Below are 27,388 nucleotides of genomic sequence, written 5' to 3' on the forward strand. Positions count from 1 at the left end.
ACGCGTTATTAAGGTTTTAATTAAGGTTTTTGCGTTACACTTTCAAAATAATGCCATCTGAAAGACACCGTGTAGATTGAAATTTATGGGTCCATGTGAAACCTGTCAATCTTTCGAAACAAATCTGATCGCTAAGGAGATATACTTTACTTCTTACAAAGAGAAATTGTAACATATGATAGTTCTCAAAAATCTATTTAATGCGTACTTCTCTGTATCTCTTATTTTCCATATCGAAGACATGAAAACCACCCTTAACATTCGGGGTAACAAATATAATTGATCTAATTGTTTAAAAATGATTACTCTTAATGTCCTTCTTCTTATCATTATTAATAAGTCGTATAAAGTCATATTCGATAGAAACCTACAACTTAATACTCGTATCTCTACTCGAGACGCGAGCAGACGCCATCGCGTACCTTGTCTCGGAATGCAGGGGTTAACATGTCCATAAAAGAATGTGACTTAGAAGAGAGACAGAACCGCTACAGACGGACCAAGAAGGGAACGAAGAAAGAAATTCTCGTTGTCCCTTCGAGAACGTACACCCTCTTTCTTTCTGTCTGCTCGAGCCGTTTCTTGTTCGCTTTCGTAGCTACCCGGAGTCCCACCCCGTACGTAAACAGGCACGCGTCAGCGGCGCGTGGCGTGAAACATATTCAATGGGAAAACTTTTCATTTCCTCCGACAAAGGAAGCCTCACCTGGGAGACCACCGTCTATTTCCATTCGCTGCTGATTTCACGTCCCGTTACAAACACGGGAATCAAAATGCATTTTTCCCAGCCACGCTGCCCACACGGGCCATCCTCGTACGCGTCCGCCATTGTCCAATCTCATATTCAGCAGCCACGACACCTAACCAGCCTCACTTGGGGCAATAACCGTACGTCGTCGAGCGGATATTATTGAATCGCAACTTCCGTTCTCCTCTCGGACCGTCCTACGACGAAATACTTCCGTCTCCTCTCGCTTGTTCTACGTTTTCTTACAAGTTCTCCACCCCTTCGTCTCATTATCCCCTTCTCTCGTCTTTTTGCACCCTCGTCCTCCGCCGTTTCGTTGCGCGGTTTTTTCGCCGCGAGAAATATTGCACTCCCCGATGGTCGACGTTCTTTCACAGGACTCGGCGATGAAGAAGTTAGTTTTAAAATTAATGGACAGCTTTTTAGGTTGAGGCGTAGAGGCCGCGGAAATTGCGGTGAAAATAAACTGTTTCGAGTTTTACGGTTTAATGGAAGCTTGAAGAAGATGGGATTGCCGGTTTCGGGGGAATGAAATGTTTGATCGTGTTTTATGTTGATGCGAAATGATAATACCTGTTGTATGGAAATGCTGCGCGAAATATTGTGCGTTTTAAGTTCGGTGGGAATTATGGTGGCGTATGGTAGAGAGGTGACAGGAAACTTTTATAAGTTTAGGACAGTTAGTTCACAATATTTATGATCTGTAGACTTGTAAATTAACAGAAATAGCGGCGAAAAGTATACAATATTTTTTGTAATATAAAGTTCGCAAGCATTTTCTCGATACAACAATACTAGAGAGTTATTATTACAAATATTATTGATATCATGTGTTAGATAGTGTGAGAAATGTCTGCTGTAAAAAAAAAAGAAGGAAAACGAACAAATTTCCGACGAAACATGGGGTTGTAAAATTCTCTCGATTGGAGTGCTCCTTCGTGACTCATACATCACGAAAATGAAAAATAAAACACTTTAGCAACGAACAGACCTGTTTTCAGAATTGACCTCATGAATATATCCAGTTTTACGTTTGACTAAATCAGTTTAAGCGTAACAATAAATAAAAAGCAGTACTAGCGTAAAAAATGTGAAAATATCAGAAAAGCGATAATTATATTCGACACCAGTTACCATTTATATCGGTTATTTCGTATATCATTTAATTCGTTCGTTGAATTTACAACAGCACAGAAAACCCTCCAAGGCAATAATAATGGAAAACAAAAAATTTCACGCTCAACAAAATTGTTGCATACCTCAAATAACATTAAACACTTGGACCAAACAACTACAATACATCAGCTCGCGATATATCGCGGCCATTAACCGTCATCGCGTCCGGTAATTTACAACCAGCGAGATCCACCTTCGTCAAAATGGTAAACGCGATGGGACGCGCGAGAACGAGGCGCGACTAGCAAATAAAATAACATTCGTCCAGTAAACCCAGTGAAAGTTCATCCAAATAAAAATCACCACCTCGTTCATCGATTTTTTTCCCTCCTTTTCTCCTTTGTTCCACCCTCGTCAATTTGCCACGTCCCGGTTCCATTCGCTCGCGTGAACAGGAGAAACGTTTTAATACGATAACCTGGAGTTTCGCGGGCACGTTCCACCCTTAAATAAATATATTTTCATTCCGCCGCGTCGCATTATTTCCTCGTTACCTGGTCCCACGATCTGACACCTTCGCGGGCTCTCGCAGGCTGTCCCCAGAACGGGTGGAAACGTTGAATTTTCGAGAGCACACCACCTCCCCGCTGGTAGTCGCACGAACGGAACGATACAAAGAATATTATTGCGCTGGGAACGCGGCTAGTCGTGCGCGCGACGGGGTGCACGTTGGGGGTGAGAGCGCGCCTAAAGGGTGCACGAATATTGGGGCGTGTACGACGCTCGAGGAAAATTTCGAGCAATCCACTCGGATGATTGGAAGGAAACTGGGCAGGAAAATCAGATGTCGGTTGTGGCCTCGCCACCGTTCTATTCATTCGAATGCCCCGGCTTGCATTTGAATGCCTGTTCAACGTACGCGTACGTGCGCACGCGGGACCGTGTACGGTATAATCCGAACCGGCTGCACTTGAGACAATTTTTTTAATGACAATCTTCTCTCTATTTAATTGCTTCCTCTCTCTCCCTCTCTCTCTCTCCTCGCTTGAACCTTGTTTAACTTACTTGCTGCACCGTATACTTATGCATGCGCGGAATTTTCTTTACGGATTAAAGTATACCTCCGGGTAAAGGTAAAAAGTCTTGATGAAAATGCGATTCTAATGGCAACGAGGATGTAATTAAGTTTGGAAAAATTTAGGCGTGTTATTATGATATTGAATTGTGATGTGGACCAATTTTTCATTTTTTCGATCGATGCAAATGGATCAATGATTTGAATGCGATGCTCCTTTGATGGCGTGGTAGTTATGTAAAAAAATAAGGAAAAATTGTGGCGTATGAAAACTTGTTATTCGAGGATTGGTTTCGCGGAAAATCGATGCGATTCGACAATCGTGTTACGTTATTTATAAGCGTTGTCCGGTTGAGGTAATACAGCAGGCTTTTCCAGATTACTCATTCATTTTTTCATTTTTTTTTTATCGCGCTGCAAGTACCAACTGTGTTGGAAATATCGTCCCGGTTGGCATATAAATAACTCCGCTCGACGAATGGATGGAGAATTAATGGATTCTAATGTGTCTCCGCTTTTTAATTTCAGGAATTTCTACGTATTTAAATACATTAAAGTACGTTAATTCGTCTGTCGTTCATTGAACAGAACTACGTATTCCGCATCGGGGACGATATTTGCAATGGCACTTCTGATGGAGTGAACAACGTAAAAGACGAGCAATCTGAAACAATTTGTCCGTATTATTTGCACCACATCGTTGTAAATGCGTGTAAACACTCGTACGTGTATAGAAATTGTTAGCGAAGGAATTTGAAAATAATCAAATGCATTGCAATTACAGCAAGTCGGTATATTATATAATTTTATAATACTTTTTCTGGTATATTGTTAATGAAATAGTTTTCGTAGCTGCTCGTAGAACGAAGACAGCTTTACAAAACCACAGTTTTCATTAAAAGGCTAAGGTCAAATATTTGTAGGCACACACATTTCTCATATTGGCCTGCAGCTTATTTGTTGGTTTTTACTTGCTTACAATTTGCAAGAGAAATATTTTTTTTTAATCCAACAGCTTTTATGATACGTTAAAAAATATGTTTTTTTTTCAATGTCGAGGGTTGTTTTCGTTACCCGGATACGAACGAGTTCAGGTGAAAATGAAACATGGCAAATATTTGTCTAGGAACTACGTCGTATGTGACTTCCTCTAAAATCAATACGGTGTTTTTTTCAAGTACTGCAGATAAAATTAAAAAGGGTTGTTAACTTTGTATCGTATCTCCGCTGCACGAGATATGAATGGCACAGATTTCTATAACGAAAAATACACATCGCGTTACAAACGGAATAATGTTCGCCTTCCTTAGTGTATAAGAGGAAATGTAATAGCGAGAGCAAGCTGTTAAATAATTCATGCGGCGATAAAAACGGCGTGAATTACTAGCCCCGCTGTTTCTCCATGCCAGCTGGAATAATGAGTTACAGAATCAAAGACGAGCGCAGGACGTGTCAGATACAAATTCCCCTATTTAACTCGTGTAAGAAGAAGAAACATTTCTTTTTCAACTGATTTGTCTAAGAAATTGCCTCTTCTTCTCTGACAGAATAAATTCTTGGTATTCGCTAATAGAATTGGGTCCAAGAAATCGATTCTTTTCACGGCCATCTCTGTTGGGACGTATCTAGGTCATAAAGCGAAGCTACGGCTGTATTACTTACGGTTCAATGTAACATCGTGTAAATATCAATAACATATTAAAGAAAGAGAAGAACTAGCGTGGAGTGGCCCACTTTTCACTCAGCCTCGAGCAGACGCTCGCTTAAACACCGCGGTTGCCGGTATCGCGTTCAAAAGTTTTCCATATTGCGCGGCTCGCTGAATTACGTTACGGTATCGCAGCGGGAAACATTGAGTTTAAGTTCCGCGATATAATTTACGCGATATTATATTGCGAGTAATGGCACATGTCAAAGGGGTATGCACAATGCATTAACGAGTTCCTAACAGCTGCCACGATTATTACCGACCCCGTAACTACATCAGCGAAGTTGTTATTAAAAGGCATTACGATCGCGACGGAGATAGCGCACGATAGAGAGAGGAAGACAAGAGAGAGACGAGGGAGAGACAGAGGAAGAGAAAATATGACCTTTCTTTTTGCCAGCACCGCAGAGAAAATGATAGTCGAGTTAACTCGACTGACACGGTTCACTTGCTCAAAAGTGTTTCCTTTAATTACAGAAATCTATTTAGCTCTAATAGATGGGTATTAAGTTGTCCATTTTTGGTTTTGCAAACTTCAAATAACCTATTGTTATCGCTGACCAACCATATTCTTCATATATATCACCGCTTCAGAACCTAACAGTTTAATTTAGCCTCACCTGTTTCATATTATAAAAATTGAGTCAGAAGGGATATGTTCGACTAGCATGTTGTGTGTACTCTTCTTGGACGGTCGGTTACCATTGTTGTAGTCTTATTGATTGCTGATTATTGATAGGAAAGGTGTCACAGTGGAATGTGCACCAGCAAAGAGACGGATGGGTACGTTCGAGTTCAGTTTAGCTCGTTAAACTTCCTCCCTCGTTATTTATCGACGCGGCGCTATCACGGGCGATGTTGTTACGCGTGATTATCTCGATTTTCCTGAAATGCACCGGGATCAATTACACGAGCAGAGAAACATTACTCGAGCGACCGCACGATGAAACGTGCCACCGGCAATTAAACGGCGTTTAAGGCCAGGCACGTGGAAAATGAACGAGAGGATGACCGATCGCAATTGCTATTGTCAGGAAAGCGTTGCGTTATAGGCAGATTCCCCGAATACCGTTCTACGACCGATCGTGAGTATCTCTCCTCGACCTCGTGATTGCTCACTTACATTTGCCAGCCACCGATTCACGGATCGACGCGAGCCATCTTTTCTGCTTTCGAAATGAAATCTTCAGTAAAATGCTCAAATCCTTTGCATTCCCTTTTCGAGTACGACTCGACATCTTGCGACAAATATACGATTCATGCTATAATAATTAAATCGTTTATCCTTATTCAGACACTCGTTATAATTCACTCAACGAAACATCTGGCTACCAAATTCCACTTTCACAAATTTTGCGAAACCTCTTCTCGCCTTCTTGTCTCCCCCCAGTTCCCGAAAAAGAAGCAAATTTACAGATTTTCCATCAATAACGTCTCTTCTAATTGCCACACCCTTGACCACTCCTCCACACGAATTTACTATAAAATATTCTGACTTCATCGCTCGAGAGCTTAGTAGAAATTCAGATTCAGACACATCAGAAAACACGAAAAACACTCAATTTTTGTCAATTCATTTTAAGTTAAATATTCCAATTGTATCTACCTACTTTCCTATTACTGTAACACGTATTGGGGCGCACGTTGCAACGGTGACGAAAAGATTCGTAACGAAGATTTACGCCCTTCGTTGGCTTATCAACCGAAAATAAACCTCATCTTAACGCGTGCTCAAACAACATCAGTCAATAAAAATTAGAAATCTTGAGAGCTATATTTAATATAATTTTTAGCAAAGAAAATTGTTTACTAAAAATTTTTTTCTAATTCCAAGTCGCACATACTACACGATTGTCAACCCTTATCGATCATGCATTCGTCAAACTCCTTTTCTATTCGAGAACGAAGATTCAAATTCGATATTCTTATTCCAGAATTATTTTTCTTTCAATTCCTGTAGAATTATCGCTTCAGCGATTCATCAAAAATTGTCGAACTCTACGTACGTACACTCTGTTCCTGAGAGATCAATCAGAACGTCGAACAAAGGGACGACACCTTGGTCGGATTCAAATAAGGTCGCGTGCAAAATAAGATAGCTTAAATAAGATGGCTTCGTCCCGTGCATTTCATTCGGGCACGAGCGTCTCGTCGAACGTTGACGTTGATCACTTGCACTTGGAACGAAAGTCCAACTGAAAAGAAGTCTTGCATATGGAAAGTGAAAGAATAAAGGGCCAGCGTTCGATGAGCGCTGCATTTGCATTGTAAATGCTCCTCGACGAGGAGTTTTGCAATCGAAGGATACTCGAACGTTGCAAGCTCGTGGAATTAGTCGGATATCGCGGTGGATAAATGTTACGAAAATTGTTGTTGATCATTAATTTTTCATTCGATTAGTTATAATTGATCATAAATTTATTCAATTATGAACGTTGGCTTTGCATTTGCCACTATTATAAATGTGTAATTAACATAGATCTGGCACGTTATTTGGTAGTTAATTACTGCATTGTTTATGCGTAATATATAATATGTAGTTATCGGAACATGTTCTCCTTTGAAATTGAAGGATTACTAAATTTTGATCGAAATACTATCGATAGTGACAATTGTCTGTTTAGATTTATTTTAAAGGGTAGAGCTTTCGATTTCGCATTCTAGAATTAAACTTTTTCGAACACTTACTATTTTATGGTGGAGTACAGATCTACGATTCTTCTTTGCAAAATTAGTAGAAGTTATCGTGCTTTAATTACCTTTACGTGTTGTCTTTTAACAATTTTAATTCTACGCAATTATATTTTTACTTGTAGCATTTAACAAGAAAAATATGAAATTGTTGAACTCCTGCATATCCACATATATGATAATCTTATCGATCTTTTCACGTTTCACTGCAATACTAAATGGAATACGTAATTAAAGGACCAGATATATCATCGAAACAGCTATATCATCCTCGTATCGCTTTGCATCGTCTATTTGCATTCTTTAATTAACATTTCGCTAAAATTGCTGTATAATTAAAACTCGCAACGAGCGCTGACAAATGGTACAGCAGATGTAGTTCTCATACAAGTCGGTCGCCTTTCGAATCACGAACACAGTAGCCTATATATTATATTTGACCATTCGATGTTACTTTTCAAACTGACTGTGCGTTGCGTGTAAAAGATGCACAGTATAAAGCAGCCTATAGTTCGTAATTTTGTATTTCCAAATCGCTTTGTACGACGACGCGAACGATACGATTCGCGAACGATATTTGCGAAAACAAAGCGCCTTTGTGGGTAGAAAATTTTCAAAAAGTTAACGCTAAATATTTAGAAGTTTTGTTCTATTCGCTTTTATTCCATTAAAGATTGTGTATAAAATTTATACGCTCGAATAGTCAATTTTTATTTTCGTGGCGCACTGTTTTTTCTATATTCCGTTTTTCGAAATTCTTCCACCGAAAGGCAACGCGAAATCAGAACTGCATCGGGTTTCTTTACTACGTAATTTATTTTTATTATTTATAATGCTCGTTAACTATGCACAATCTAAATTCCAGCCGCGTTCAGGATTAAATTGTAAAAGATAACGGCGGGTAAATAATCGCGGCGCGAGTCCTCGTGGAACATCAGAAGCAATTAAAATTATAAAACACCTCCCTCGGCAATCGTACATTATCTATAATTCATCCAATTGAAACGGCGCGTTTAAAATAGTCGTATGTCGCGGGGAAATGGCCACGGTTAAGTTGAAACGGGATAAACGGGCCTCGGTGTTCGTATTCCGGGACCGGCTTTCGAACAAATATCGTGTAACTCGTACAATTTTCATTAAAATTGTACACCAAAGTACCGAATTATACGATAATAGAATATTCCAATTTGGTAATAGTGCGCAAAACAGATTAACGGAATAATAAGCTTTGGAAGACAAATATGAGCAATGGAATTGGCGGTAATTACATGCAACGGGATAAATTCAACCCTCCGAATTGTACAACGTTACTTCAATATACTTAGTGTTACGTTTCGACCACCGCCGCATTCGCTATTACAACGTTTGAGATAAAATTTCGACTTGTTTCGTTGACTGAAACCATTGTATCGTTGATTATCTCACCCGTCTAATTACCAATCGGACGTATCCGCACCCCTATCGATTCCGAATCGAATTAATTGCCTGAAAATGAACGGTATTTTTTAAATAAATCCCAAAAGAGGTTCAATAAACATAGCCTCGTTAACATGCTCCAGAAACCATGGCAGTTTTTTCCCGAGAAAGCACCCCTTAATTAATTGACGATCGAGAAGCAATAAATTCGGCAGGTAGTCTTCGACCCGGAGAGGGGCCATTCTAAAATCGTAACTGCCCCAATTAATCGGCAATTAGACAGCAATGGATTCCGTCGATTCTAGTCGGCAATCAGCGTAAGTGGTCGAAAAAATGGCGGGCACCGTTAGGAGGGGGTGAATTGTCGCGATACACGTAACCCTTTGGAGGCGCGCGGCACACGTGGAGCCGGCGCGAGATCGATCACAACTGTCCGCTCCCATGCTTCTCACAAAGACAAGCAGAATTCGAGGAACGCCCGATCCTCATCGTCGGACAACGAAACGAACTCGTCGATCAATCGCCCCGCTAATGGCGAAATTCGCCCGCCGCCACTCGATGCACTTCGTCGAAATTGTATCCGAAGGTACGTCGAGCCGGGGCTACGGATCGCGGATGCCAAATTCTACGCTGCCTTTTCAATGCGCGGTGAAAACGGCCCGCTGAATAGCCCTGGCATCCAGTTCCCGGTTCTTTGCGCCATTATCCGCGCGATTCCGTTAAATTAACGCCGAGGACCGCCGCTTGTGTTTGCCATTCGTTTCGTGCGCTTTTACCTTCCTCTGGGGAGGGCGAAAAAAGGGAACTGTTCATCTTGTACGAGCCTGGAAAGAGTTGCGTTCCCGCGATTCATCTCTACCGATCCGTTGTGTTTAGCTGACGATTGAACCGTTTTGTCGATCGGTTCCTTGCTATTGTTCGATCTGGTGTTGGATAATTATGGTTATCGCGGCGTTGTAAGATGAAGAAGACGTAACGTGAAATGAAAACGTGAGCTTGTAAAAATATTTTAACCGTTTGTTCAATTTTTGTTTCATCGGATATGAATGTTGTACTTGGTGGTATCGTTTCAAACGTTCCATTCGAATGTTGTCATTTTCTGCGTACTTTTCGACGATACTGCGAGGCTTCATAACTCTAAAAGCTTGGCGAGAATGATGGATGGGTAAATGTATAACATAATTACAGCGATATCTCTACCGAAATGCAACTCGAAACGCTTCGTACAATGTACTTTGGTGTCTCCACATTTTCTTAGGAACCTCTCGAGCGAGCGAGTCGTTGAATTCGTAATCACTCGAAACAGATAACAACAAAAGACGGGTCATCCATTCTAATCTATGAGGAATTAACTTTTAAAACATTAACTAACGTTACTGACGATATTTTTCTCGAATCTGATTTTCGATAACCGCAACGTGAAACATAATCGTCCCTACCGCTGTAACTCGATTTATTTCTAGCTAACAAGCCCGACAACTTTACGAGTTTTATATTTCGTGATCTCTCCGATCCAGGCCAACATAACAGGCATTCGTATCCCCATTTTTTTATTTTTTTTTTTTTTTTGTTACAATTTTTCTGCTTTTACCTGCAATACAAAAATGTTATCGGGACGTATCCTTTTCAACGCAGAACGCGAGAGCGGAGAGCGCGAACGTGATGTTTGGAAACTGAAGATTTCGCGAATACGTACAGTTGTCAGCGTGATCAAGTGGCAGGTACGAGTGTTTGAATACGAGCATATACAGAGACTAGTTCTCATAAGAATAGCGCACGAGTAGACGTTGAAAGAGAAAGAGAGGAGACAGAGAAAGTTCCAACGAGGAGAGAAAATTTTACGTAACATTTTATACAGAGACATAATTATTAACGAGAATCGTTTAAATAATTATTCGTTGTAATTTCATTTGGCTTCTGTAATGGCGTTGAAATAATTACGACTTAAATGCGCAGGAAAGTGTGTTTTAAATTGTGTTGCACGAAGGAGAGAATGTGACAGATACTCACTCATTTGGTGCTTTCGATGTATGGTACAAATTCAAATCCTGGAACATCACTTGCACTCGTTCCTTGCCCCGTCCTTGAAAGTCGTATGTACAATGGGTCCTCGGTGGATAAGGATTCGGGTATCCTGGGGACGTAACCACCCCCGTTTTCGTCGAGTCGCTGTTGAAAACCATGTTGCACAGTGACGCTGCAAGCAAAGGATAATAAAGTGCAGTATGTACGGATGCGATGAAACAGTAGTGGTGTGAAAAAATACGCGGGACGGTTAACGAGAATAATCAATTGTCGCCGGAAACATTGAAAGAGCCGCGAGTAATTTAAATTTAAAATATCGAATTGACGGCTAATTAAAATGACCGCTACATCGGTAAAAGTGGTAATGAAATTTTGCATTATTAGAAAAACGCGTTGGAATATCGAACTTTCGTTTCAACTTCGTTTCTTGTAATTATTCGCACTCAGATTTTTGCATTTTTAGATCATTAAACCACGGTACGCTTGAACCTCGTGGTCGAAACAGGGTTATCTCGCTCAAAAGAATTTCGTCAACCAACTTTCCCTCGCATGAATTATTTATGACCCACCTAACAGTATTACGATATTTTGTACGTTATTAATGCTATGCAACCTAGCGTTGAAGCAAATTTATTCGACGTCGCGTTGAATGTGTATTCAGGTTTTAAATCTTGTTAAAAGATGCACCTTATGAATTCCGCCGGTTATGTGTATCGTCTGCTCAAATCAAATGGAAAATATAGAATTATAAATTCAGCTTTAAAAATCTTTTTTTAATTAGATCTTATTCGATGGGGTTTGTCTTATATTGTTTAATTTTTTTGAAAATTTCTTCTGGACATAGCCAAAAACGTTACACGTCGGTTGACAAACGCACCAAAGGGTTTTTGGTAGTACCATATTTCAGCATTTCTCGAGTTTATAAATTTTAATGCCATCCAGTCGTTAATAATTCATCCCACGTCAATTTCGCGGAGTTTACAAAAGAACCCAGGTAGTACTGATACGTTGAACCCGTGAATCCGGCGCATGGACTGCCGCGACGTAGCCGTACATATACCCACCCGTACATGTATTTATGTGGCCACATGTACACGTGTAGAGCGGAAAATATATTTTCAGGGCGTGTCGTAAATTTCGTGTGGATAAACAGACGACTATTTGCAGGATCGTAAGCTCTACAACGCGGTACAAATGCGAAATTCAGGGTTTACCTCAACCAGGAGTCATCTTCAACGGTGGGGGCTCGAGCTTTCGCGTTTCCGTCGGCGAGGTTAGGTTATGAGGAAACGTACGCGGACGGTCGTGGAAAGGGGCTGATTTTTCGTACGGGCAGAAAATAAAACCGTGGTAAATGCGAGGCAGATCTCTGGTTAAATCGTTCCTTATTTGCGAGTGAAATTTTAATTCGTAGATGGAAGAAGGTCTCATTTTTTTCTTTGATTAATTATCAGGTCTGCTTTAGTTTTGTAGGAATATTGTAAAATTCTGAAGTCGCAAATGTAGTTGACGAACGTGGAATCGATATAATTATTTCCTTAACAGATGGATTACGAAATGGCATAAAATGCACATTATTGTATATTTAAAATGCGATATACTGCTTGCAAAAAATATGAATTGAATTATAGTAGACGAAGGGGATTATTAAATAATGCAACGCCTATTATACTGTTTAAATACTTAATTTGTAATATAAAAAAGTAAAAAATATTGTCGATTTACGTATTAAAAAATCATGAGAAAAAAATGAAAAAAAAGATATAATTTTTATCTTTCGTCATTTAGGGGAAAAAGATATTTGTTTTAAATCAAATTTGTGCAGACAGAGGACTTTTACTTGTTTTCTCGTAACTTCGGTACATTCATTTGCATACCTCTGTGACGGGAATTGTACGACGTTGATGAAAACTCATAAATTTTTGTTAAGCCTGTCACGTGGTGTGGAATAAGAATTTCTGTATACTAATTTAATTTGGAACGGCATTTGGTATTCCAAAAAAATTCGGACTTTTGCGTGACATTTGGATTTCATTTCCGAATTTCAGCATATACAAAAATGAAACTTTTTTTTATGACACTTGGCTAAACGCAATAAATTTCTAGCCGCGCGATTTTATCATGCGTTGTAAAATACAAAAAATAGTCGTAATTTATTTGACGTATTCACGCATGTTGCTCAAATGTTACCTTCCTCTCGTAACAAGTTGCAAGAAATTTAATTTCCGTTGCACGTCAGCACGATAAAGGGTAAGGCATTGTCAGAAGGGGCAGCAAACGTTTTTGTTAATCATAGAAAAGTAAGCTACTTTACGGGGAGAATATTGTAAAGTTCTTTAGAGCTTGCAAAAAGAATTACAAGCATGATGTTCTGTAGCTTACAGTACATAATCTTTGATCTTTGTTTGAATTAACCACTCTATTGTAACTTCAAAGGGTCTGCGAAGAATAAAGGACGTGTATGTGGTGCATATTTGGAAGTTTAACAGTAAAATCTTTTGCGAAATGAATTTACGTGAATTTTAAATCGCTCTTGGATAGAAAACCATAAGTTTTACAGTGGAATTATTTTTCTTCTATTCTACTCAAAGAAAAGTAATTAACTTCTAAGGGAGGTAATAATCACAAAAATAAAAAAAAATGCGTAATAAATATATGCGTAAATTATATGAGGAGTCACGGAGCAAGATTTTTTAATACGCGAAATCCAAAAGATACGAGATGACAAGGATTTACTGCACGTAAACCGAAAGGGTGAAGTGGTACGTACGATGCTCATGAATGTTGCATGAATGCTGTGGATCACAGAGCTACGAGTATATCCGGATATCGTACTCAAGATTATTTACCATATCGAAAATATTGTTCTTACTTGCTAGGCGGAAAATAAACATTTAAGAATTTAGGGGCCATATATCGACAAACTATATCGACTCGTACGATGTTAGTTGAATTTTAGTAGTCTGTTAGTTAGTATTGACACAGAGGAATCGAGGAGTTCGTGCATCTTGAAAATATATCTTCTGATTTCAATTCGAGCGACTAACATTTTTCATCTTCGAAACTTTTGAACGTCCAACACCCCTTCGAATCATCCCTACACAAACATATTTCTAAAAAAATTTAACTTGTTACTATATTTCTCAATGATAGCAACAGATAATAATGTAATGTTAACTTTGATCGCAAAGTACAATAAGAAGACCCTCGAATTTTTTTACAAATGACAGCTGAGAAGATGGCAGAATGTGTCCTGGTTGCGACGCAATTCGTTTCATTCCGATATCTCAAATGGTCCCGCAGATATACGCGTTTAAAGATCGAGCAGTTTGGACGCGCAGAGTTATGAATGACGGTCGGCCATCTTGGATCCGCCGTGACCCATCATTCATCTCCTGGGCACGCGTAGTAAATAGTAAAATAACCCTTTCACGCTACTATTTGTCACTGACCAGCGAACAGCTGATCCGCTTGGGGTAGGTCATTGAAGAATGCGCGAGCGAGACTTCCGAGTGCGTGACAAGGACGACAATAGAAAACTATTAGAAATTAGCTTCGTCTTTGCACGACGATATCTCGGGAACGGGAAAGGTTATCGACGTGAAACGAAAACTGTTTTACAGGGGAAGGTTCTCTGCGTCCAACGAGCTCAGTTTCATTAAAAACTAATTGGAAACATAGGAGCAGTGGTTCTCAAAAGTTTCGTTAAATTTAATCAATATTATTGGTATGTTTCAAGATGTATTAATGTAGAAGCGTGTAATTTTAGGCAAATTTTTAGTATTATAATTATGGTAGTTATTGTTAACGTTGCATAGGAGAGTAACAAGGGCTAGAAAATTGTTTTCGTGTCTGAAGTTGATTAGCAGAAGTTAATGAACGTGCTCCAATTCTGACAAACAGTTAATTACGTTTCAGGAGCCTTACTTCTATTAAAAGTTGGTGCGATGATATTTAATTTAGCAAAGTAAATATCTGCTGGAAAGATATCGAATTCTGAACCTCTTGACGCGGTAAAAAAGAAAATGGCGGCTCTACTGAATATGCTAGCGTCATATCAGCTACAGCAGTGCTTCGAGCAATGGAAATGGCGATTGCAATAAATGAAACAAGTGTAACGAGCTAATGGGATGGAATCGTAAGCTTCTGGAAATGAAGTGCTCTTATTACATCGCTCTCGTTATTTTCCTGTCACACATTGCACACCATACAAACCGCGCGGAATTGATGGCGTTCTGGACTTCGACAGACACGTATCATAAATCATTAGACACTTTTATACGGCTCGCTAGCAAACAGCGACACATCATTTTCAGAATTTATTGCCCATGATTCGAGCAGTTAAAAAGAAAAGTCCGTTTCGACTAATCCAGGGAATGGACAAAAGTCCCAGCCGCGGATGGCCACTATTTCAGCCATGCAATATCATCCATTAAATCAACTCCTCGCGAAGGAATCCGAGACAAGTTGGACGATTGCTATTTAATCCTTAAACGCGTTTCATATTTTTAATGCGTTTCTTCGTTGCTGGATTAATCCCTACGCTCGCGCTATGGACTTTAATTTATTCCATTATTTTCGTGTAATTTTATTGTATCGTTTTGACGCCATTTTAGCGAGTTAAACCGATATAAAGTTATAATAGGGGTCTAGATTACGTGCAATATTTATAGAGAATTAAATCTCGTTATTTTGATAGTTCAAACTGGGTCGTAGTATCAGTGGAAACTTTGCAATAACTGGATAATAATGATCAAATTTGCATATATATTATATTCGAATATAAGTAAATACAGATAATATTAAAGCACGACAAGTTCTGAGTTACAGAGGATCAACGTATCGGCAGTTGTATGCACAATCGACAACGATCACGATTTCCTTCGTAATGAAAATCTAAAAATGGACAAATCTTTCGCGATGCTACGCGACTTTAATAAATATGCTGCAAAAAATATTTTCATCCTAAACTCATAGATTTTTTCTTACCACTGAGGGTCATCCCACGTTCTTTGACTAATCTCCTCGGGGTACATAACACTTTCTGGAACGTTCCAATATGTAATAAACCAGGAAGTTCCGCGCTGGCGCGTAACTATTTTTCCCGGGTCGCAATTTAAAAACTCGCAAATAGAAGATCGTAATCCACCCTGTACCATTTTCGTGGGCTCACTCGCCAAAGGCGTATTTCTCTGGGCCGCGCGAAATAAAACGCGGACGGTTTTTGCATCCGTCCGTAAATTCTTCGATAACTAGGTTACCAAGCGGCAGCCTTCCAGACTTTTCGCGATTACGGTGCCGTTTCGCTTCGTTAGTGGTCAATTCTCCGCGGAAATGGGAGATTACATAAGCCAACAAACGGGCGAACGCGACCGAGTCCGCTGCCGGTTAACAAACGCAGCCGCGTCCCCGTTCCCGGGCAATTTATTAAATCGTACAATGCTCTATGGCGAAAGGAAATTAATGAGCCGGTCAGGTTTGCTTGAGTCGCAAAAATACAAGAAGTGCCTCGTGCTATTACGAATGCCCGTTCTAATTTAGTAATCGCCAGCTGCTTTCTCTCGTTCCGCCCCCTTATTTCCCAGCTGCACTTCCCCTCGTGTCCCATTCGTTAATTACAGCGCTGCACATTTTTACTCTTATTCCGATAGAATTATCTCGCACGCTGTATTGCAGTGCGTGTAAGTGTTACGATCGAAAAAGAGACTGTCCAATAATGAATGTTCGCCGTGGTGGCAATTCAACGAATAACGTTGACAACTTAGAGTGGCTAATTCGGATCGTTTCTTCGTGAACGTGTGAGAATTGTATTTTTAAATAAAGTGATTTGCATGAAATTTATTGTATATTAAACCAGAGAAATCGTAGATTTCTCCCATTCCCTTTTCAAAATTTCCCAGCATTATTACAAACAAACAAAATTCAAATTCGAATTCTAATTAATTGTCAGACCAAGATTAACGCGCGCTCATGTTCGTCCGCGAAACCAACCGCGGATGCGGTTCGCAGGGCTATTTAGAGCCGAGTCGCCGGTTTTTCAGTCGCATTCAACCGGAGCCGCCTAATATGCCGGTTTGGTCAAGGAACGCGCCGGTCGAGTGGAGTTAAAGAGGGAAGGACTGCGAAACGCGTAGAAGAGGAACGCTGCGGGGGCAGCGGTGGGAACGTTTAGTCGGCGAAGCTGTTTACCGGGCATTCATTATTTAAGTCTTTCGCAGGCAGCCGCGGCTTATCGACCTTTTGAGCACCGCGTTATACGGGAAGTCAAATAACGGGGGACGTGGAAAGAGCCGCGCGATAGGAGAGCGGGGTAAACGTTTTAATTTGCATTCATGAGCCGCGCTCTCTCAAAATTCTTGGCTGGGCGGCACCCCCTAGTATTCCAAGTACGTCTCCTGGTTATACCCAAGGGACGGATTCACTTATGACGATCGATGCGTCTACTTCGAAGAATATGCCCGGTTAACCTAATGTATTCGACGAATGGCCGATTCAGACGCGAGATTTGAATCGAGCGATGGGGGAGCGCGAGGCCGCTTAATATCGAGACGTTAACAATCGGGACAGATGATTTATCGGTTGATTCAGTTCTCAATCGACTGTTCTCGCAACGCGACGAATCCAATTGAGGAATCCTAAGGGAGACTTTAAAGATTTTTCTTATGCATCATTAGCAGTTGCTGTTGTCAACGATTTCTTGTTATACGCTTTTTATTCTTGCTTGCGCGATGCTGATTTTATTACATTATACTATCTATTAATAATAAATTAGGTAACTACATAGTACGTAGCTGTACAAAAGATTCCAATTTTCTCGAAAATGCTAACAAACGATCCACAACTTTCACAACATTCAGCAGCGTAGCTTCTTCCTTTTAACACAGCCGAGTTTAGATTTTTAAAATTAAATATTTTCGAAAGGGCAATTTCTTATTATACAAGCACGAAACCGCGGACACGAAATTACTTACGAAAATTCCTTTCTGTACCTTATGAATTTTTCAACCAAGCTGTGTTCTATATGTATTAAGCATCGAGCGAAATATATTTTTCTAAATATCCGTCAAACTGACGGACAGATTAAAACTTAGGTACACATTGAAACTCCTGTTGTCGTTGGCTGAACCGTGTTCGAGAGCGCGCGCAAATCGTTTCCACTCAGTTTACTATCAGCAAACCGTTTTATAATAGCAGTCACCGGCAGTTTCGTACCGGCGCTTCATCCGAGTCCGTTCGCCGGGCGCATTAAAAACGAAGTTTCGAAAGGCACGGTGAATTCCGCCGCGTCAAGCGTGCATTCGAGCGTGTAATTTCGAAAACTCTTGTTAGCCGGGTAATTGCATGTCCACGCAACGCGAGACGCGACGCGAGTCGACGCCGGAATAGTTTTAAGCTCGTTTCGCTTGCTGACGTGGCTGCCAACCGGTATGCAGCCAATCTGTCGCACGACTCGTTCGGTCATTCGCGATCGCGTGCGTTCTAAGTAGTGGCTTGTTTCTCGAACGGTTTGGCAATTTTTTTTAAATAGACACCACGACGAGAGGCAACTATTTTGTCGCTGCAAATACTTTAAATCGAAGTGTACCAATAATCGAATTAATCGAAGCGTAACAATTCGTTCCAAAGATTTTTATTTCAAGAAGAAACTTATAAAATTCTTAAAAAACTATATTAACCATGTTTAACACCTGCACGTTAATATCTTTTAATTCTTCTTAATTCCTCCCACACAGAATCTCCACGCATCACTGACTCACCCTTCGAGATACATACAAATGTCCCCAACAGTATAATGCAACACTCGCGCGAGACAAAGTGAATCTTTAGCCCCATAATTGGTCGGGATCGGCCAGTAGATTTTCCACACCGAAATTGATCTCATTTACAGTTGGTCATCGCGTGGAAAGGTCGCGTAGATTCAGTGGACCGCGAATGAAGCGGGAACCACGTAGCGACAATCCCCGCCTTGCAGCGATCGCGGATTTCCTAATTAAACAGCACATTTAACCGAGGACAAACCGAGTCAGCAGGCGCCTGGTTTCGCCTGTATTAATAATTTACCGTCAGCGGTAGAGGGAGCGAGGCGGTCGCGGGGGTTGGTACGAGGCGGCAGAACTTTGGCGAAATTAATTTGAACGCCGTTTGCCGGTCGCGTCTTGCAGAGTAACCGAACAGGTACCCGCGTAACTCTGTGGATTTAAGCTTATTATCCGCGGTGGGCCGCGTCGATGTCCGGCGCGTACCCGCTCAGCAGAATCGTCGCCATCGCCGCGCCGCGAAATAACCGAGTGAATATCCTGTTCCGTCTGGGTAATGCGCGTTCATATTTTCTTGCGGATTTCTGCATTATTCACCCTCCTCGGTTATTTCAACGCGGAGCCACCTCGTCAGTTATGAAAGCCGCGAGAGAAAATTCACTGGCCTTCCCTCTGACCGTTTCCGGTACCCGCGAGCTTTTCACCGGCGAATCTCGCCTGTTCCGCGTCGCCCCGTCGAACATTTGTCAACGAGCCGCTCTCGTTCCGTTGCCTACGATCCTGCCGAATGAAAAATAAAGGGATACGATACGCGTGCGCTGGTTATGTACCGGGTATCTGGGGACTGTTGACGCCGAGAGTATTGAACTTTGATGTAAACAGGATGTTCTGAATAATGGAGGACGATACTTTGGAATTTATGCCTCGAACAGGATTCCCAGACGGTATGAATCCGATGTGCTCAACTGTTTCATGCATTCCTAACACTTTGCTAGCGCGTTCAAGCGTTTTGTCGATGATGCGAGACGGTACGATGCGTAGGTTATTTCGTGAAATACTAAATTGATGCCTGTCACTGTAATTCTTCCAGCTAGTAACTTAAAAAGTTAAGTCTTTCAAAATTAACTGCCGCTGGAACGTGAAACGGAAAATGTATCGTGGCGTAATCATTTTTCGAGTAAAAAATTTCTGAAAATGATGCGGCCTGATTAGCTATTCGGGCAAGGAGACCGCGCACGATATTGGTTTATGAAAAAGTTGCGTGAGAGCCGCATAGCAATTTTTAAAGTGCTAAGTACTACGTAATTAAATTGCTAATGAATCTGGGCACGTGAGATTTTACGGGGGCATTATTCAATGTGTCACTAATTGGCCGCCAAAAATGTGGAATCCTTTTTCTCCCAATAAAATGTGTCGTATATTTCATTCGCGTATAACAGAACAGAGTGCTTTCATATGATGCAGATGTAATTTTGCTTTACAAAGCGTCCATTGTCGGTAGTAATACCCAGAGAATTTAATTGAGCCCCTTCTCTGCACTATTTTGTCTTCGCTTGTTGCCATTTAGAATTTCTGTACCTTTTTAATCCTCCACTATTTGCTAGGCTTAATCAGGGATTATTCCCAAACATGTTCAAGGCTGGACACAATGGATATCTACTTTTACCATCGTTCATTGATAATTTCTTTGCTTAAATTCTCTCATTCAATTCGATTCATTTTTTTAATCAACCTATAGAGTCCATCGAGTGTGTAGCACTCTCGAGTGGGGTATTTAACCACTTGCGAGTGTTTGAAACTCGTCGAATATAGTTCGTCGTAGAGTCGAAGATCGAGTTTTCGGTATTGCATCTCAAATCCTCAAATCAAAATAAAAATGATGATAGCGATGCTAGGAATTTCAGAACGGAAACTTGTGCAGTGTTTTAATAGCTAGCCCAAAAGGTAATGAACAAACGAAGCTAAAATTGAATATAATCCGAGTTCGTAACGCTGGATCAAGTTAAAACCAGGTCCAGCGTGGAGAACGCCCTATCCACCGTGTCTACCGTGTTATCTCCATCATCAGCCGTTCTAAGGGGCCATATAATTTTCGATACAATACACTGATGAAGCTCGTGGCGGGGCCCGTTTCATTGTACCACGCGAATCCCCATTTTACGGTCTCTTGACTTAAATCGATTAACCAGCGAACTCTCCATATAATAGTATCTCATTTCATAAACGTCGTTAAGTGCACTTGAAAACGTTCTCCATCCACCAGCACCCCCGAGTGGACGTGCGGTGTGGCTGCGACGGGAGGGTCGCAGAGGTTGCTGCACCGCCACCGGGTAAAATAAGGAACCATCTTGCGGTCGGGCGAAAGATTATCACCCGATCTTCCGATGTGTACATCGATGCGCAGATTGCTCGTACGTGTGTACACGCACCAGCCTGTAGCTACGTCGACCACACTAATCGAGCCTTGATGAACATATGCGGCAAATATTAACGAACTAGATACGGCCAGTTAATATAGCGGGGACAGTGGATGGTAGTTGCGGTGTTTCGTTCCCATTTTCTTGGTTGAACGTGGAAATGGTTGGAAATAATTGAGAAGAATTCTCGTTTTAATAAGGACAGGGAAATATTTGGTTGTGCAGAATGTTCGTATTTTTCTACGTGTCGGATTGAAATTTTGCGTGGTTCAAGTTTTGCATTTTAATTACTATCGGTCCAGCTGAGAAGTTTTAATGATCGGTGAGCTACTGCTGCAGAAATGGATTATTTTTGTAATTTTGAAAGATCGTAGTTTATTCTAATAGTTTTTAAAATAACGCGTGTACATAGGTAAAATTAAAAATGATTTATTTAGTAGTTACGCATTGGTAGCAATTTTCACAGCAATCTACGATATTAACGGAAAAATCTACTTACACCTATTTAACTTCATCAAATTATTGTCTTTTCCAACACGTAATTTTGATTCGCCGTGGAACTGGAAACTTTACTAACACGTTTACTCGTGTATTTTTCCTCTTAACTTCAGTTTTAACCTCGTTACGAGTCTACGATGGTACTGGTGGTTGCTACTTGTGTTTGTATATAATCGATATCCTTCAGAGGAGTAAATCCTAATGATATAACGTTGATGTAATGATCAGCTTTAGCATGGAATTTAGCCTTAACGTCGTTATAGACTCGCATCGCAAGATTTCCAATTCTCTTTAACGATCAAGACTCAAGACTTTCAAGCGCTGATATCCTAGCGATAACTCTTTCCAACCGTGTTTCGTAAATTTCATCGTTGGTCCATGTAAATGACGATTCAGTCGTGTACAACTCAAATAAAAATTGCAATTATTTTCTAAACTACTTTCGGATTTATAAAATAATTCCAGTGCAGAGACCAAGTTCCACGCAAATCATTTCTTCTAAGAGCGTCTAAGACATTTACTTCTTTTCTGAGTTCGATCAAATATTGAAAGCTCAACAAACTAAATACTCTGGTGTTGCGTTTCTAATACTTCTCAAGCTTAATTACGCGCGATGAATATTCATGCACTATTGCCGTCTCTACGAAACGTTGGCATTTATGATCGAATAAAATATTATATCACGCGTAATTACGGAAATAATGGTGATATTAAATAAATCAAATATTGTCATTGGGATGAAAAGACATTGAATAAACCGTGGAAATGGAGTGCGATAATAAAATGGACGCTTTCCACGCAAGCGGTATATTTGGTTTACTATCAACGGACGAAGGATAATTAAAGAATTCATGTGTATTATAAAAAATGGATTCGCCGTTGATGCGATTACGCCTAATATTTATCGAGTAAAATTGTATCGAGTATTATTCTGCTTAACACTTCGATCAATGATTTATTACAGATGGGAAGTATACTTGAAAATGAAATTCAATACAATGATGTAAGTATAAACATTAATAATTAAATAAACGATGAACGAATGTGCTATAATATTTTTAAATCAGCTGTAATTTTTTGCTGTCGTTGGAAAATTAAATTAACAAAACACGAAACTGCAACGCCACTATTCAGCATAATTCTAACTGCGTTGTACTTCACAGCACGCTGTTCATTGAAGAAGCAGTAAAATGCAGACTAGACAACGTCAGATCGCGAGAACTTTAGAACCGGTTCTCATTTAGTCATTTATTTACGCAAAAGAACTTCGTAATGACACCACGGAGAATAGAACACTGAAACTTGTCCGCTATAAATATTGCGCGAAACTTGAGTTGAAAGAACACTTATGTTCTTAATAGCGCATTCTGCAGGCGGGCGAATTTTTTAAAAAAATATCTTTGAGAAACTGGGCTGGAGAGTGTTCATTCTCGTCTGGCATTATACAACCCTGGAAAATTCATGCACAATTACGGGCAACTTTTTGAATTTACCAACTTATCGCGCAAGGGTTACTGCAAAGTTGATGGAATTTTAAAAACCATTGTAGATTTCCATTACGATTAAAAGTAGGATCGACGTGTATCACGAAAATTCGATAAATGTTTCATTATGAGAAAGAAATTATATGACAATAATTTTAATTGTACTTTTACTTATTCATATATACACCTAGTACCACTAGTTTATATGAGAATCGTGCTTAAAGGATGCACTTGTAAAATATACCATAATATTGAAAGCTTAGACACTTTACTACTCTTATTTTAAAAATTTTGGAACATTATTGAAAGGGTACAATAAGATATTAAAAAGTCCCATGTACGCGTTATTTTCTATCAATTCAAGTAAAATTTTGGTCCGCGATGTGTTAATTTGTTTGAATGACTCGCGAGAGACTGTAAAAATTCCTTGCGCACACGAGCGTTAATGGTAAAAGCTCATCGTCGAATGCGACACGGAAATTCGTCTCCGCGAAGAGCATCGTCGCGAAAGAATTCCAGCACGCGCATTTTCCTGATATTCGTCTTATCTTAGCCTCCGGAATCAGCCCTTAAAACCTCTTCCAAGGGAAATATTCAAAGACCCCATATAAATTCCCGTGTATCTTTGAAGCAGAGGCAGTCCGCGTGTGTACATACGTATTATGGACACGACGCGGCAAACAATAGCAGAAATATGTATGCGCGTGCCGTGCTTTATCTGGAATGAAGAAAACGGATCGTTTATCAATCATCGTCCCTTAACTCGCGCGTCGCTGCAATGAGTCGCTTCTAGATAACGTCGTGTACTCGCAGTCAGAAAGAACGAGAGGTGGAAACAAGAAACGCTTTCGCTTTTAGCTATCGAAAGCATTTTATCGCGAGACTTTTCAATTTCTCCTCAAAAAATGTATTCCAACGATGTGCGCGAAAATTAGCGATTGTTTAAACAGAAATCTGCCGCGTAACGAGGCCGTGTCATCTAAAAATAGAGTGCTCCACAGAAGAAACGAGGAACGTATCCAGGATCAGAAGAGAGAAAGTTGGAACGATTGTACGAGGCGACGCTTCCCTCCGACTTGGAGTGGTTGTACCGGTTTCCGTGTCGCAAAATATTACGTTTCCGCATTTACGGCCGTGTCAAAGGTGTCGGCGGAGTCTCTCGGTTGCTCGTAAGAATCGCAGGTGGCCTTTTATCGGGCGGGCGTCGTCGACGTGGCACGGTGAAATCGGGCATTTCCAGTCGTTGACGATCGGCGAGAGGGTTAGACGATATACACCCCGAAGGGTGGCGTCGGATAGAGATGGCAGATCGATAGGAAGAAACGGTGGGACGGGCGCGCGACGCCAGCCCGGAAACCGAGGCCGGTGTCTGGCGTGGAATTCTGGAAAACTGGCGAACCGTGGGTGGTTGCACCGTGGTTTTGTCTCAGGAAGAAGCCGCGGATCCGGATGCCGGCGAAGAAAGGGGGAGGAAACGAAGCGAGCACGGAGACGAGCCGAGAGGCACCGGCTAGATAAGGCGAGGGGACGACCGTGGCAAGGAAATCGAGAGGGTGCACAGGGCGGAGACGGAAAAGGAGGCAGGAAGGGAGCTTACTTAACGTCGCGGCAAAATGGGACGGTAACTAATTCTGACTAGACCGGCTGATTTATCGGCTTTTGGTTCTTCATCGTTGCCCTCCCAGCGTCCCGCTTTCGCGCCTCTCCACTCACTTTCTAAAGTATTCCGACGCTCTATCGGAGATTTCGTGTTCCTCCGCTTCTGTTACGTCTTCTTTGCATTTCTGCCGCCAAGATCTCCATCATTTTCCATTTAGATGTCGCGCTTCCCGTTGCTTTTTCCGAAATAATTCGAGACTGGGTATATAAAAGGTATCGTAGGTTCGACGGGGATTAAGGAATTTCTTCTGTACACATCTGTCAGGTCGAGAAGCTTTCGCTCCAAAGGTATTTAGGAGAGATGAAATTCTTATTTTTCTAAATTATTTCATTAATTTAGAAGAAGTCGATATCACTTCGTCTACTATTGTCTTCGGCAAGAGCTTTTTTCCTCGAGACTTTCATTTTTGGCGTGCACAGCCTTGTTCTTTTTCCGTGGAACTTTCAACACGGCGACGAGGAAGGACGCCGACGTCATCGATACAACTTCCTATTTTTCATTATGGTGCCGCTCGCCCGACTAATAACTTTTCGCTGGCCAAACAACGTCGCTCCGCCGTCTTTCTCCTACCCCTGATTTTTCTCCGCTTCGACCAGCTTCCTTTCCTTCTCCTCCGCGTTCCTACTCGCCTCGTTCGATTTTTGTTTTACCCGCCTCGAGCCCGTTCCGCCGCTTCCACTGCCAGGGACAAATATTTTGATTGATATCGTTTTCATCGCTCGATCGCATTTCCATTAGCTGATGAGCTCATCGAGCGGACGGTCGCCGTAGGCGGCTCGTAGACGCTCGAAGCGGAACAGGAATGGGGCTTGGCAGAGGATTAAAAAAAGGAATAGAGGCTTTGTGTACCGGTCGACGAGTTCGAACCGAATGATGTGTGCCGTGGCACGACGAGTTCGACGAAATGAAATATTTAAGGCAGCTTACTAGGACACCCTTGGAGGGTGTTAAAGGGGTGGAACTTGTAACAATGCTTATTACAAATAATACTTATATATCGTTGAACAACAATTGCACGCTTTTTGTATGGAAGTTGGAGTACGGTTGTTATTAAAGTGGTAGAATAATATTCACGGAGATAAAAGAGATGGAGAAGGGATTTTTGTAGGGAGACGTTTAAAGCAAGACAAATAAAAGAGGAACTTGCAGAGAGATGTTGAAGACAGGCAAAATAGAAGAGATAATTGCAGACGATGTTTAAGTCTAGAAAATATAAAATTCGGGGAGCGATACAGTTTTTTTTTAAACGAAATATAAATGTGTTGGATAGAAATGTTGGACTTAGTCATTATTTAGTATATTAATTAAATAGCTTGGCGATAAGCGCTGTGTGATAAACAATAGCTATTCATATGATGGTATAAAGGTTCGTTAAAAATATTCAATACCTATTTTGATATTCTATACGTAGGTATCTGAGTATAAAGTCTTCGTTAGGTGCCATTTGAACAATGGATAATTTTTATACGCACAATATTTTATATCCACGTAGCCCTTTGCTTTAATTAAAAGAATGCAATTATTTTCGATGTCTAATATTGAGATATGTGTTTAACGTTGAGAATGGATACGAATAAAATAGTTTAAAGTAAAAATGCTTTCTAAAATGATATGGTAACATTTTAATTTTGATAGAGTACATACATAAAAGAAATTTATCGGAATCACACTCAACTCGATAACCGCAATCCATTTTTCGAATCTACGAAGCACAACATCCACTCTTTTTTTCATACGATTCTGTTATTACCATTCTGTTTTTACAAACATTTCGCCATTTCGTAAAATATCAATATTTTCCGCCCTTGTGGTCCCAGCGTTACTCATATTTGGCGTGTGTATTTTTGATTTTCCAATTTCGGATCAATGGATCGACAGAAATCAAGGGTACCACCAACGATACTCCGCCTCTCACCGTTATTGTGTTTTTAACTTTCAGAAATTTGCATGATCTCGTAAAGTGTGCGCGACTATTTTCGAAAGACTGAGAAAAATACGAAGTAATGAAAAATTCACGTTTCACGATTGCGCGAGATTATATCAGTCGTTGAAAGTGGACGTTTCTTTCGAAGACGACGGAGCATTCGCAAGTCTCGACTGGCTCGCGATGGGCCCTTCGATGGTTTTGTCCGCAAGGTCCCGCGAAACAGCTATGAAACATTCAAACGACGGGTTCCAGGCACCTTCCAGCAGCCTGCACCGAATCGATATCCCCGCGTTACGCGCTCATCGTTCTCTTACGAACGGTGCACTGACCCCCGACCCGCTTCCGATGCTGGAGCATCCATCATCTCGCAAGTCCGTCAGGATAGAGGAGAGCTCGTCTATCAAGGGACCGATTAGCGACGATAAAGATCTCGAAATGAATGGACCGTGCCACTCGACCGGCTCATTGTCCTCCGAGCGTGCAACCACCGCGCTCTGGACCGTAGGCATCGAACTTCCAGCCCCGTTTTTGCTAAACAACGACGCTTCAAATTATTAATCGCTCTGCCGGACAAAGGAGCCTCGTTCGCGTGTTTGAATAATCCGAGAGATTTTCGAGTTCCGCTGACTCGTTTCAAAATGTGTGTTTTTTTTTTATCGTAGAATTATTTTCCAATTTTTTACTTTTATTTTCGTTCAATTCGACATATCCGTTTTTACGTAAAATTTCTTCGTGACAAGAAGGGACAGGGAGCGTAAGTTCCATTAATGCATTAAATTTAATTAGTCCAAGAGTATTTTAAATTGCTTCTACGCAAACCACGCCAGAGAACAGGTTTCGTTTTATCCACGAATTTGCCTCGCAAA

The 27,388-nt window shown here is 40.8% G+C and overlaps 1 protein-coding gene across 1 annotated transcript in view; it reads right to left on the minus strand.

The window, feature by feature from the left end:
• The window catches only part of Sol1, a 489,750-nt gene that overhangs the window by 43,479 nt on the left and 418,883 nt on the right, over positions 1-27,388 (minus strand). The window contains exon 9 of the mRNA XM_076902781.1: positions 10,765-10,951. Within this exon, the coding sequence (XP_076758896.1) occupies positions 10,765-10,951 (187 nt within the window). The remainder of the gene's footprint in view (positions 1-10,764; positions 10,952-27,388) is intronic.

This window comes from Xylocopa sonorina, chromosome 10 (assembly GCF_050948175.1).
Source record: "Xylocopa sonorina isolate GNS202 chromosome 10, iyXylSono1_principal, whole genome shotgun sequence".
NCBI lineage: Eukaryota > Metazoa > Arthropoda > Insecta > Hymenoptera > Apidae > Xylocopa > Xylocopa sonorina.